The sequence below is a fragment of the Globicephala melas genome, chromosome X (genome assembly GCF_963455315.2).
Source record: "Globicephala melas chromosome X, mGloMel1.2, whole genome shotgun sequence".
Taxonomy (NCBI): domain Eukaryota; kingdom Metazoa; phylum Chordata; class Mammalia; order Artiodactyla; family Delphinidae; genus Globicephala; species Globicephala melas.
The window spans coordinates 112,587,054-112,601,136 of NC_083335.1; the positions used below are offsets into that span (position 1 = coordinate 112,587,054).

General features: G+C 39.9%; 1 protein-coding gene across 6 annotated transcripts in view; it reads right to left on the reverse strand.

Annotated features, from left to right (window-relative positions):
* The window catches only part of REPS2 (RALBP1 associated Eps domain containing 2), a 233,700-nt gene that overhangs the window by 186,618 nt on the left and 32,999 nt on the right, over window positions 1-14,083 (reverse strand). Inside the window, exon 1 of one of the 6 annotated variants that reach the window (XM_060292274.2) lies at window positions 1,733-2,490. The exons of the other annotated variants lie outside the window; for them this stretch is intronic. Within the exon in view, the coding sequence (XP_060148257.1) occupies window positions 1,733-1,735 (3 nt within the window). The 5' untranslated portion in view covers window positions 1,736-2,490. Of the gene's footprint in view, window positions 1-1,732; window positions 2,491-14,083 lie in introns of those variants that run through there. 6 annotated transcript variants of the gene reach the window in all.

Genomic DNA, 14,083 nt, shown 5'->3' on the forward strand with positions numbered 1-14,083 from the left:
AAACGTAAGGGAGATGGAAGGGCTTTGGAGCAATGAAGAATGTCAGTGTTTGGTACAGTGAGATTTTCCAGAAAAAAAGAAGGCACAATCAGTCCAAATATATCAGGACTCAGATTAAGAAGCCTATGCATACCCAACGCTATCTTTTTTTTTTGGCTGTGCCACACGGCACGTGGGACCTTAGTTCCCCGACCTGGGACTGAACCCAGGCCCTCTACAGTGAAAGCATGGAGTCCTAACCATTGGACTGCCAGGGAAGTCCCCAACCCACTTTTCTTAAATACACCAAAAAGAAGTTTTGAAACAACAGTGTCTGGTTTTCCTAGGGCTGCTGTGACAAAATACCACAAAGTCGGTGGCTTAAAACAACAGAAATTTGTTGCCTTACAGTTCTGGAGGCTGGAAGTCCAAAATCAAGGCATCAGCAGGGTTCGCTCCTTCCAAGGGTTCTGAGGAAAAATCTGTTCCATGCCTCTCTTCTAACCTCTGGCAGCCCCAGGAGTTCCTTGGCTTGTAAATACAAGCCAGTTCCTTGGCTTGTAAATACATCACTCCAATCTTCATCGTCCCATGGCATTGTTCCTGGGTGAATTAGGATTCCACCCTTCTCCAGTATGATCTCATCTTAACTTCATTACATCTGCAAAGACCTACTTCCAAATCAGGTCACATTCCAAGGTACTGGGGGTTAGGACCTCAACGTATCTTTCTACGGGGACACAATTCCACCCACAACACACAGCTTTTATATAAAGTATTTGATTTTACCTATTCACTAAGTGTTTGTTACAGCAAAATGATAGCTCTGTTTAATGTACAGCTTAATCAAAACATAAGGCTTGTACTTGGTGACACAACCACACTGAGCTACAATGAAATCTGAGCAGTGCAACATCTACTCTGGGCAGCCATGTGCCCACCTCAAAAATGGAGTTTCTACTACCATAGAGAAGAAGGGGATAGGGATCAGGGAACAGCAAGAAATCTCTATCACATAGGCAAAGAGAAAAATCACTCAGGAAAACAAGTCAGTGTCTAGACACTCTGGTCCTTAGGTGAGGACCCACTGCAGCAACAAAATGATAAAAGTTAATGGTGGTTGGAAATGACCTTGGAACTGAAATGAAAAAACCAGTTTCTGTATAACAGAAAACCAGAGGCAAAAGGTACTCAAAGGGCATACACTGAATAGCATCTCAAATTAGCAGTACTTGAGGAAACAAGTCAATCATACACCTCTGTACAGAGACTCACATGGATCCCTCCATGGCTCCATTTCAGAACAAAACTGGGCCAGGGCCTTAGAACATCACCAAATACAAAAGTGCTACATTATTTAATATTTATGATTCTTCTGACTCTGATCCTTTCAGATCATTTTTTTCCTAAAATACTTCTTTTAAATTAAAATTTTTATTTTGAAATAATTATAGATTCACATGCAGTTGTAAGAAATTATACACAGAGGCCCTGTGTAACCTTTACCCAGTTCCCCACAACGGTAACATCTTACAAAACTATAATGAAAGAACAAAACCAGGTTACTGACTTTGACACAGTTAACATAGAGAACACTGCCATCACCACAAGGACCTTCATGCTACCCTTTTACAGCCAATCATTTCCTTCCCACCCCTGCCCCCTCAACCCCTGAGAACCACTAATCTGTTGTCCATGTCTATAATTTTGTCATTTAAAAAAAGTTATATAAATGGAATCACATAATATGTACCATTCAGGACTGTCTTTGTTCACTCAGCATAAATCTCTGGAGATCCATACAGGTTGTTGTGTACATCAGTAGTTCATTCCTTTATACTGCTGAGTAGTATTTCATGATACGGATGTACCAGTTTGTTTAACCATTCACCCAATGAAGGGCATCTGTATCATTTACAGTTATGGGCTATTAGGAATGAAGCTGCTATAAACATTTGTGTACATGCCTTTGTATGAACATAAATCTTCATTTCTCTGGGATAAATGCCCAGGAGTATAATTACTGGGTCCCATATGGTAGTTACATATTTAGTGTTTTTAAGAAACTGTCAAACTATTTTCCAGAGGGGCTGTATCACTGTACATTCCCATCAGCAAGGGATTAGTGATCCCATTTCTCTGCAGCATTTAGTGAGGTCACTATTGTTTAATCCACCTACTCTGATAGGTATGTAGTGATATCACATTTGGCTTTAATTTGCATTTCTCCAATAGCTCATGATGTTGAACATCTTTTCCTGTGCTTATTTGTCATTTGTATATCCTCTTCACTGATATATTTCTTCATGTCTTTTGGCCATTTTCTCTTTTTTTTCCATTTTCTAATTGGACTGTTTGCTTTTTTTAATGTTAAGTTTTGAGAATTTTTACTATATTGCAGATAGTCCTTTGTCAGACATTTGCTTTGCAAATATTTTCTCCCACTCTGCAGCTTCTCTCCTTTTTTTTTTTAACATCTTTATTGGAGTATAATTGCTTTACAATGATGTGTTAGTTTCTGCTTTATAACAAAGTGAATCAGCTATACATATACATATATCCCCATACCTCCTCCCTCTTGAGTCTCCCTCCCACCCTCCCTATCCCCCCCGTCTAGGTGGACACAAAGCACCGAGCTGATCTCTCTGTGCTATGCGGCTGCTTCCCACTAGCTATCTATTTTACGTTTGGTAATGTATATATGTCCATGCCACTCTCTCACTTCATCCCACCTTACCCTTGAGACTCCCCGTGTCCGCAAGTCCATTCTCTATGTCGGCGTCTTTATTCCTGTCCTGCCCCTAGGTTCATCAGAACCATTTTTTTTTAGATTCCATATATATGTGTTAGCATACGGTATTTGTTTTCCTCTTTCTGACTTACTTCGCTCTGCATGACAGACTCTAGGTATTTCCACCTCACTACAAATAACTCAATTTCCTTTCTTTTCATGGTTGAGTAATATTCCATTGTATATAAGTGCCACATCTTCTTTATCCATTCATCTGTCAATGGACACTTAGGTTGCTTCCATGTCCTGGCTATTGGAAACAGAGCTGCAATGAACATTGTGGTACATGACTCTTTTTGAATTATGGTTTTCTCAGGGTATATGCCCAGTAGTGGGATTGCTCGGTTGTATGGTAGTTCTATTTTTAGTTTTTTAAGGAACTCCATACTGTTCTCCATAGTGGCTGTATCAAATTACATTCCCACCAACAGTGCAGGAGGGTTCCCCTTTCTCCACACACTCCAGCAATTATTGTTTGTAGATTTTGGATGATGGCCATTCTGACCGGTGGGAGGTGATACCTCATTGTAGTTTTGATTTGCATTTCCCTAATGATTAGTGATGTCGAGCATCCTTTCATGCGTTTGTTGGCAGTCTGTATATCGTCTTTGGAGAAATGTCTATTTAGGTCTTCTGCCCATATATGGATTGGGTTGTTTGGTTTTTTTGATATTGAGCTACGTGAGCTGCTTGTAAATTTTGAAGAGTACTCCTTTGTCAGGTGCTTCATTTGCAAATATTTTCTCCCATTCTCAGGGTTGTCTTTTCGTCTTCCTTATGTTTTCCTTCGCTGTGCAAAAGCTTTTAAGTTTCATTAGGTCCCATTTGTTTATTTTTGGTTTTATTTCTATTTCTCTAGGAGGTGGGTCAAAAAGGATCTTGCTGTGATTTATGTCATACAATGTTCCGCCTGTGTTATCCTCTAAGAGTTTTACAGTGTCTGGCCTTACATTTAGGTCTTTAATCCATTTTGAGTTTATTTTTGTGTATAGTGTTAGTAAGTGTTCTAATTTCACTCTTTTACATGTAGCTGTCCAGTTTTCCCAGCACCACTTATTGAAGAGGCTGTCTTTTCTCCACTGTATATTCTTGACTCCTTTATCAACAATAAGATGACCATATGTGCATGGGTTTATCTCTGGGCTTTCATTCCAGTTCCACTGACCTATATTTCTGTTTCTGTGCCAGTACCAAACTGTCTTGATTACTGTAGCTTTGTAGTATAGTCTGAAGACCGGGAGCCTGATTCCTCCAGCTCCGTTCTTCTTTCTCAAGATTGCTTTGGCTATTCGGGGTCTTTTGTGTTTCCATACTAATTGTGAAATTTTTTGTTCTAGTTCTGTGAAAAATACCATTGATAGCTTGATAGGGACTGCACTGAATCTGTAGATTGCTTTGGGTAGCATAGTCATTTTCACAATGTTGATTATTCCAGTCCAAGAACATGGATTATCTCTCCATCTGTTTGTATCATCTTTAATTTCTTTCATCAGTGTCTTATGACAGTTTTCTGCATACAGGTCTTTTATCTCCTTAGGTAGGTTTATTCCTAGGTTTTTCATTCTTTTTGTTGCAATGGTAAATGGGAGTGTTTCCTTAATTTCACTTTCAGAGTTTTCATCATTAGTGTATAGGAATGCCAGAGATTTCTGTGCATTAATTTTGTATCCTGCTACTTTACCAAATTCATTGATTAGCTCTAGTAGTTTTCTGGTAGCATCTTTAGGATTCTCTATGTATAGTATCATGCCATTTGCAAACAGTGATAGCTTTACTTCTTTTCCGAATTGGATTCCTCTTATTTCTTTGTCTTCTCGGATTCCTCTTATTTCTATTTCTTCTCTGATTCCTCTGGCGAAAACTTCCAAAACTATGTTGAATAACACTGCTGAGAGTGGGCAATGCTGTCTTGTTCCTGATCTTAGAGGAAATGGTTTCAGTTTTTCACGACTGAGAACAATGTTGGCTGTGGGTTTGTCATATATGGCCTTTATTATGTTGAGGTAAATTCCCTCTATGCCTACTGTCTGGAGGGTTTTTATCATAAATAGGTGTTGAATTTTGTCAAAAGGTTTTTCTGCGTCTACTGAGATGATCATATGGTTTTTCTCCTTCAGTTTATCAATATGGTTTATCACATTGATTGATTTCGGTATATTGAAGAATCCCTGCATTCCTGGGATAAACCCCACTTGATCATGGTGTACGATCCTTTTAATGTGCTGTTGGATTCTGTTTGCTAGTATTTTGTTGAGGATTTTTGCATCTATGTTCATCACTGATATTGGCCTGTAGTTTTCTTTCTTTGTGACATCTTTGTCTGGTTTTGGTATCAGGCTGATGGTGGCCTCGTAGAATGAGTTTGGGAGTGTTCCTCCCTCTGCTATATTTTGGAAGAGTTTGAGAAGGATAGGTGTTAGATCTTCTCTAAATGTTTGATAGAATTCGCCTGTGAAGCCATCTGGTCGTGGGCTTCTGTTTGTTGGAAGATTTTAATCACAGTTTCAACTTCAGTGCTTGTGATTGGTCTGTTTATATTTTCTATTTCTTCCTGGTTCAGTCTCAGAAGGTTGTGCTTTTCTAAGAATTTGTCCACTTCTTCCAGGTTGTCCACTTTACTGACATATATTTGCTTGTAGTAGTCTTTTAGGATGCTTTGTATTTCTGCAGCGTCTGTTTTAACTTCTCCTTTTTCATTTCTAATTCTATTGATTTGAGTCTTCCCCCTGTTTTTCTGGATGAGTCTGGCTAATGGTTTATCAATTTTGTTTATCTTTTCAAAAAACCAGCTTTTAGTTTTATTGATCTTTGCTATCATTTCCTTCACTTCTTTTTCATTTATTTCTGATCTGATCTTTATGATTTCATTCCTTCTGCTAACTTTTGGGGTTTTTTGTTCTTCTTTCTCTAATTGTTTTAGGTGTGAGGTTAGGTTGCTTATTTGAGATGTTTCTTGTTTCTTTTGGTAGGATTATATTGCTATAAACTTCCCTCTTAGAACTGCTTTTGCTGCATCCCATAGGTTTTGGGTCGTTGTCTTTTCATTGTTATTTGTTTCCACGTATTTTTTAATTTCCACTTTGATTTCTTCAGTGATCTCTTGGTTATTTAGTAGTGTCTTATTTAGCCTCCATGTGTTTGTATTTTTTCAGATTTTTTCCTGTAATTGATATCCAGTCTCATATCACTGTGGTCAGAAAAGATACTTGATAGGATTTCAATTTTCTTAAAGTTACCAATGCTTCATTTGTGGCCCAGATACGATCCATCCTGGAGAATGTTCCATGAGCACTTGAGAAGAAAGTGTATTCTGTTGTTTTTGGATGGAATGTCCTATAAATATCAAATAAGTCCATGTTGTTTAATGTATCATTTAAACCTTGTGTTGCCGTATTTATTTTCATTTTGGATGCTCTGCCCATTGGTGAAAGTGGGGTGTTAAAGTTCCCTACTATAATTGCATTACTGTCGATTTCCCCTTTTATCGCTATTAGCATTTGCCTTATGTATTGAGGTGCTCCTGTGTTGGGTGCATAAATATTTACAATTGTTATAGCTTCTTCTTGGATTGATCCATTGATCATTATATAGTGTCCTTCTTTGTCTCTTGTTACAGTCTTTATTTTAAAGTATATTTTGTCTGATATGAGCAGTGCTACTCCAGCTTTCTTTTGATTTCCATTTGCAGGGAATATCTTTTTCCATCCCCTCACTTTCAGTCTGTATGTGTCACTAGGTCTGAAGTGGGTCTCTTGTAGACAGCATATATATGGATCTCGTTTGTGTATCCATTCAGCCAGTCTATGTCTTCTGGTGGGAGCATTTAATCCATTTACATTTAAGGTAATTATCAATATGTATGTTCCTATTACCATTTTCTTAATGGTTTGGGGTGTGTTATTGTAGTTCTTTTCCTTCTCTTGTGTTTCCTGCCTAGAGAAGTTCCTCTAGCATTTCTTGTAAACCTGATTTGGTGGTGCTGAATTCTCTGAGCTTTCACTTCTCTGTAAAGATTTTAATTTCTCCGTGGATTCTGAATGAGATCTTTGCTGGGTAGAGTAATTTTGGTTGTAGGTTTTTCCCTTTCATCACTTTAAATATGTCCTGCCACTCCCTTCTGGCTTGCAGAGTTTCTGCTGAAAGATCAGCTGTTAACCTTATGGGGATTCCCCTGTATGTTATTTGTTGCTTTTCGTTGCTGCTTTTAATATTTTTTCTTTGTATTTAATTTTTGACAGTTTGATTAATGTGTGTCTTGGCGTGTTTCTCCTTGGATTTATCCTGTATGGGACTCTCTGTGCTTCCTGGACTTGATTAACTATTTCCTTTCCCATATTAGGGAAGTTTTCAACTATAATCTCTTCAAATATTTCCTCAGTCCCTTTCTTTTTCTCTTCTTCTTCTGGGACCCCTATAATTCGAATGTTGGTGCGTTTAATATTGTCCCAGAGGTCTCTGAGACTGTCCTCAATTCTTTTCATTCTTTTTTCCTTATTCTGCTCTGTGGTATTTATTTCCACTATTTTATCTTCCAGGTCACTTCTCCATTCTTCTGCCTCAGATATTCTGCTATTGATTCCTTCTAGAAAATTTTTAATTTCATTTATTGTGTTGTTCATCATTGTTTGTTTGCTCTTTAGTTCTTCTAGGCCCTTGTTAAACGTTTCTTGTATTTTCTCCATTCTATTTCCAAGATTTTGGATCATCTTTACTATCGTTACTCTGAATTCTTTCTCAGGTAGACTGCCTATTTCTTCTTCATTTGTTTGGTCTGGTGGGTTTTTACCTTGCTCCTTCATCTGCTGTGTATTTCTCTGTCTTCTCATTTTGCTTAACATACTGTGTTTGGGATCTCCTTTTCGCAGGCTGCTGGTTCGTAGTTCCCACTGTTTTTGGTGTCTGCCCCAAGTGGCTAAGGTTGGTTCAGTGGGTTGTGTAGGCTTCCTGGTGGAGGGGACTAGTGCCCGTGTCCTGGTGAACGAGGCTGGATCTTGTCTTTCTGGTGGTCAGGACCATATCCAGTAGTGTGTTTTAGGGTGCCTGTGACCTTATTATGATTTGAGGCAGCCTCTCTGCTAATGGGTGGGGTTGTGTTCCTGTCTTGCTAGTTGTTTGTCATAGGGTGTCCAGCACTGTAGCTTGCTGGTCATTGAGTGGATCTGGGTCTTAGTGCTGAGATGGAGATCTCTGGGAGAGCATTCGCTGTTTGATATTATATGGAGCCGGGAGGTCTCTGGTGGACCAATGTCCTGAACTCAGCTCTCCCACCTCAGAGGCACATGCCTGACACCTGGCCGGAGCACCAAGACCCTGTCAGCCACACTGCTCAGAAGAAAAGGGAGAAAGGAAGGAAGGAAGGAAGGAAGGAAGGAAGGAAGGGAGGAAGGGAGGAAGGGAGGAAGGGAGGGAGGGAGGAAGGGAGGGAGGGAGGAAGGAAGGAAGGAAGGAAAGGGGGGGAGAAAGAGAGAGAGAGAGAGAGAGAGAGAGGGAGGGAGGGAGAGAGGGAGGAAGAAGAGAAAAGAAAGTTATTAAAATAAAAAATAAAAAGATTATTAAAAATAAAAAATTAAAAAGTAATTTAAAAAAAGAATAAAAAGAGAGCAACCAAACCAAAAAACAAATCCACCAATGGTAACAACTGCTAAAAACTATAGTTTAAAAAAGAAAAACAAAGACAGACAGAACCCTAGGACAAATGCTGAAAGCAAAGTTATACAGACAAAATCACACAAAGAAGCATACACATACACACTCACAAAAAGAGAAAAAGGAAAAAATATATATATATCTATATAAAAAAGAAGACAGCAACTAAATCAATAAACAAATCTACCAATGATAATAAACTCTAAATACTAAACTACGATAAACATAAAACCAGAAACAAATTAGATGCAGAAAGCAAACCCCAAGTCTACAGTTGCTCCCAAAGTCCACCGCCTCAGTTTTGGGATGATTCGTTGTCTATTCAGGTATTCCACAGATGCAGGTACATCAAGTTGATTGTGGAGCTTTAATCTGCTGCTCCTGAGGCTGCTGGGAGAGATTTCCCTTTCTCTTCTTCATTCGCACACCTCCTGGGGGTCAGCTTTGGATGTGGCCCCGCCTCTGCGTGTAGGTCGCCTGAGGGCGTCTGTTCTTCGTTCAGACAGGACAGGGTTAAAGGAGCAGCTGATTTGGGGGCTCTGGCTCAGTCAGGCCGGGGGGAGGGAGGGGTACGGATGCAGGGCGAGCCTGAGGCACGCCGTGCGTTCTCCCAGGTAAGTTGTCCCTGGATCACGGGACCCTGGCAGTGGCGGGCTGCACAGGCTCCCAGGAGGGGAGGTGTGGAGAGTGACCTGTGCTCGCACACAGGCTTCTTGGTGGCAGCGGCAGCAGCCTTAGCGTCTCATGCCCGTCTCTGGGGTCCGCGCTGATAGCCATGGCTCGCGCCCGTCTCTGGAGCTCCTTTAAGCAGCGCTCTTAATCCCCTCTCCTCGCGCACCAGGAAACAAAGAGGGAAGAAAAAGTCTCTTGTCTCTTCGGCAGCTCCAGACTTGTCCCCGGACTCCCTCCCGGCTAGCCGTGGCACACTAACCCCCTGCAGGCTGTGTTCACGCCCAACCCCAGTCCTCTCCCTGCGGTCCGACCGAAGTCCGAGCCCCAGCTCCCAGCTCCGCCCACCCCGGCAGGTGAGCAGACAAGCCTCTTGGGCTGGTGAGTGCCGGTCGGCACCGATCGTCTGTGCAGGAATCTCTCCGCTTTGCCCTCCACAACCCTGTTGCTGCGCTCTCCTCCGCGGCTCCAAAGCTTCCCCCTCCGCCACCCGCAGTCTCTGCCCGCGAAGGGGCTTCTAGTGTGTGGCAACCTTTCCTCCTTCACTGCTCCCCCCAACTGGTGCAGGTCCCGGCCCTATTCTTTTGTCTCTGTTCATTCTTTTTTGCCCTACCCCGGTACGTGGGGAGTTTCTTGCCTTTTGGGAGGTCTGAGATCTTCTGCCAGCGTTCAGTAGGTGTTCTGTAGGAGTTGTTCCACATGAAGATGTATTTCTGATGTATTTGTTGGCAGGAAGCTCCACGTCTTACTCCTCCACCATCTTGAAGGTCTCCCCTGCAGCTTGTCTCTTAACAAGATCTTTACCAGCGTAAAATGGATTTGATGGTATCAATTTTATCATGTTTTTTTCTTTTATGGATCATACTGTCAGTGTCAAGTCTAATAATTCTTTGCCTAGTCCTAGGTCCTGAATATTTTCTATTTATTTTGAAAAATCTATAGCTTTAAGCCTTACATTTAACTTTGTGATCCATTTTGAGTTATTTTTTGTATAAGGTGTGAGATTTAGATAGAGGTTCTTTTTTTCCTTTTTTCTCTCTTTTTTTTTTTTTTTTTTTGCCTACTGATGTTCAATTGATCCAGCACCATTTCTTGAAAAGGCAGTCTTTCCTCCTCCATTTAATTACTTTCACACTTTTGTCAAAATCAATTGGGTATATTTCTGTGGGCCTATTCCTAGGTTCTTTGTTCTGTTCACTGATCTATGTATCTATTCTGCCACCAATACCACATAGTCTTGATTACCATAGTTATATAAGTCTTGATATCAGGCAGATTGATTCTTCCTACTTTATTCTTCTTTTTCAAGACTGTTTTAGCTATTCTAGTTCCTTTGCCATTCCATATAAATTTTAGAATAACCATATCTGTATCTACAAAAAAACTTGCTGGGATTTTTATAGGAATTATGTTAAACCTATACATCAATTTGGGGAGAACTGACATCTTACTACATTGAGTCTTCTAATCCGTGAACATGGCATGTCTCTCTATTTATTTCGATCTTCTTTGACTTCTATCATCAGCCCTGTGTACGTTTCAGGATACAAGTCCTGTGCATGCTTTGTTAGATTTACACTTTATTTTCTGAACAACTGTAACTGTTATTGTGATTTCAATGCTAATATATAGAAATACAATTGATTTGTATAGTTTTATCCTTATCGTGCAAACTTGCTGAACCCACTTATTAGTTCTAGAAGTTATTTTGTACATTCCTTGGAACTTATACACAGACAATAACATCCTCTACAAATAGAGGCAGTTTTATTTCCTCCTTTCTGATCGTATGCCTTTTATTTCCTTCTCTTGCCTAACTGCACTGGCTAGAACTTCCAGAGCAATGTTGAAAACCAGAGGTAGGAGGAGACATCCATGCCTTGAAAATGAACCCAGAAGAACCTCAGAGATGTAACAAGAAATGAAGAAAAATAAAGTAGTAAATATGTAGATAAATAAATTAGTAGTTGGCAAACTAAGGTCTGCAAGCCAAATCTGGTCCACTCCCTGTTTCTGTAAATAAAGTCTTATTGGAACATAGGCATGCACAATCAATTACATATTATCTATGGCTGCTTTGGCACTACAACAGTGGAGCTGAGTAGTTGTAACAGAGACCATATGGCCCACAGAAGCTAAAATATTACCATCTGGCCCTCTACAGAAAAAGATTGCTGAACAAACAATGCCTGCATAAAATAATCTCTTGCAGAGTTTAATATATAATACTAAAGAATGTAAGACCTGAAACCATAAAACTCCTAGAAGAAAACATAGGCAGTATGCTCTTTGACTTCAGTCTTAGGAATATCTTTCTGGGTATGTCTCTGCAGGCAAGGGAAACAAAAGCAAAAATAGACAAATGTGACTACGTCAAACTAAAAAGCTTCTGCACAGCAAAGGAAACCATCAAGAAAATGAAAAGACAAGTTATTGAATGGGAGAAGATATGTCAGATATCAGATAAGGGGTTAATATCCAATATATATAAATACATGCACCTCTATTTCATCACAGCATTATTTACATCACTACAATAGCCAAGATATGGAAACAACCTAAGTGTCCATCAACAGATGAATAAAGATGTGGTATATACATATGCAATGGAATACCACTCAGCCATAAAAAATGATGAAATCTTGCCATTTGCAACAACATGGATGGACCTTGAGGGTATTATGCTAAGTGAAATAAGTCAGATGGAGAAAGACAAATACCATGGGATTTCACTCATATGTGAAATATTTTTTTAAAAAACTAACTAAATAAATGAACAAACCAAACCAAACAAAAACAAATACACAGATACAGAGAACAGAGTAGTGGTTCCAAGAGGGGAAGCGGGGGGGAGTTAAATGAGTAAAAGGGGTCAACTGTATGGTGATGGATGGAAACTAAGCTTTTGGTGTGAATATGCTATAGAGTGTGTATGATTAGAAACATAATATTGTATACATGAAGTTTATATGATGTTACAAACCAGCATTACCTCAATTAAAAAATACATACACAATACTAAAATATACGGTAAAAATACATTGGGAGGTGGGAGAAGTAGAGTTAAAGAGCCTTGAATTGTCCAGGAAAAAAGATAAAGACAAATACTAATAACATCCCCTAAACACATCCTCTTAGGTTCAGAAGGTAGAAGAACCTCCATCTACTCTCGTTTTATTGTTTTTCAGACAAATCACAGCGGATTCACTCACCTGCTAACATCACTGAACAGCAAGATGCTATGTGTCTATAATAAATCCCTCTTTAAAATATCTACAAGCGGTACTCACCAGTGCCAAACCATCCATCACCATGCTATTCACTGCTAGGATGACCAGACCAACCATCCTGGTTTGCCTAGGCCTGAGGGGTTCCCAGGATGTAGGATTTTCAGTGCTAAAACTGAGAAAGTCCGAGTTGGTCACCCTCCTTCCAGCTCCAATGGCCCACACTAGTGAAATGGACTGAGCATGGCAGGACTAGTCCTTCTCTTTTCCATTCACTTCTAGTAGCCTAGTGAGCAGGTAAACAAGTGGAACTCATTAAAGTCAAGCACACCACCTCGCCTACAGGTGTCACTTACAATTGCTCCCCAAATGATGTCTCTGAGAGAACACAAACTCCTTGGCTCCTTAAAGGTGCAGTGTGTCAACAAGTTAACTGAAAGAGAAGAACTCATGGATATCTTGTCAGGCTCTAACTTCTCACTTCCTAGATCCCAGCGTCCTACTAAAGAATACCAATATGTAGCACAAAAACAAAATCTATTTTAATCTAAGAGAACTGGGAAACTTCCAAAGAGCACTGACCTGAAAAATCTTGACAGAGCAGAAGAAATTGATTTTCTACCAAAACCATGCAGAAGATTAGACTCAGATTTAGGCCAATAAAAGATTTACATTCCATCCAAGTCCCAATATAACATGATGCACAGATGAAAACATGCTTGTGAACTGATATAGCTGACACACATTAGAAAGGCCAAAGTAAAAATCAGCTCTTAAGAATGCTAGTCCCAAAAAAAAAAAAAAAAAAAGAATGCTAGTCCCAAAGGCAAAAACACAACATATAAGTTGCATAAAATGTCTGTGATGAATCATAGCATAATCGGTTTTTCAAATAGATTTTCATAATTAATTTTTATTCTCATTCTGGCCCCTTTTCAAAATGATTGCCCACAAAACCACAGGATCAGAAAATAATATCTGTCATGCATTTATAATAATCAGAAAATTCTTAAAATTAATAATGGATATCTTAAATTACTGAAACCTCCAGCTTTCCAACTTTCACATATTAGACAACTACTCCACCTCCCCGCTACCACCCATGCAGACAATTGTTGATATCTCGTTTTTATTATAACCTCTATTAATTATGGTAAGGTCCCCAGCACTAAAAGTCAGTAGTAGTATTGGAGACCAGCCTAACCTTGATTGATATAGGCACCTACCCTGGGCAGTGTACAAAGAAAGGCAGGTCTGCCCATCAGGTGGCCACCTATTCTGGCTACAGTGAAAATTAAGATTAAAGCTGTCTCTCACAACGCTCTTCACTTTTTCAAGTGTTCTTCAAATACTGATCTTTTTTTCAATCTTCCTATATCTAAAAAAGAAAAATATGGTGCATAGGATATCAAGTCAACAGATAAAGTCAAGAAAAGGCATCACTGTATAAATGAAGCATGACATTGGGACAGTAGGAATCAAAAACGAAAAGTGAGTTAGCCAGCCTCCATGTAGGACTGGTCACATCCAACTGAACACAATTTTAAAAGAAAAAGGGGGCTTCCCTGGTGGCGCAGTGGTTGAGAGTCCGCCTGCCGATGCAGGGGACACGGGTTTGTGCCCCGGTCCAGGAAGATCCCACATGCCGTGGAGCGGCTGGGCCCGTGAGCCATGGCCGCTGAGCCTGCGCGTCCAGAGCCTGTGCTCCGCAGCGGGAGAGGCCACAACAGTGAGAGGCCCGCGTACCGCAAAAAAAAAAAAAAAAAGAAAA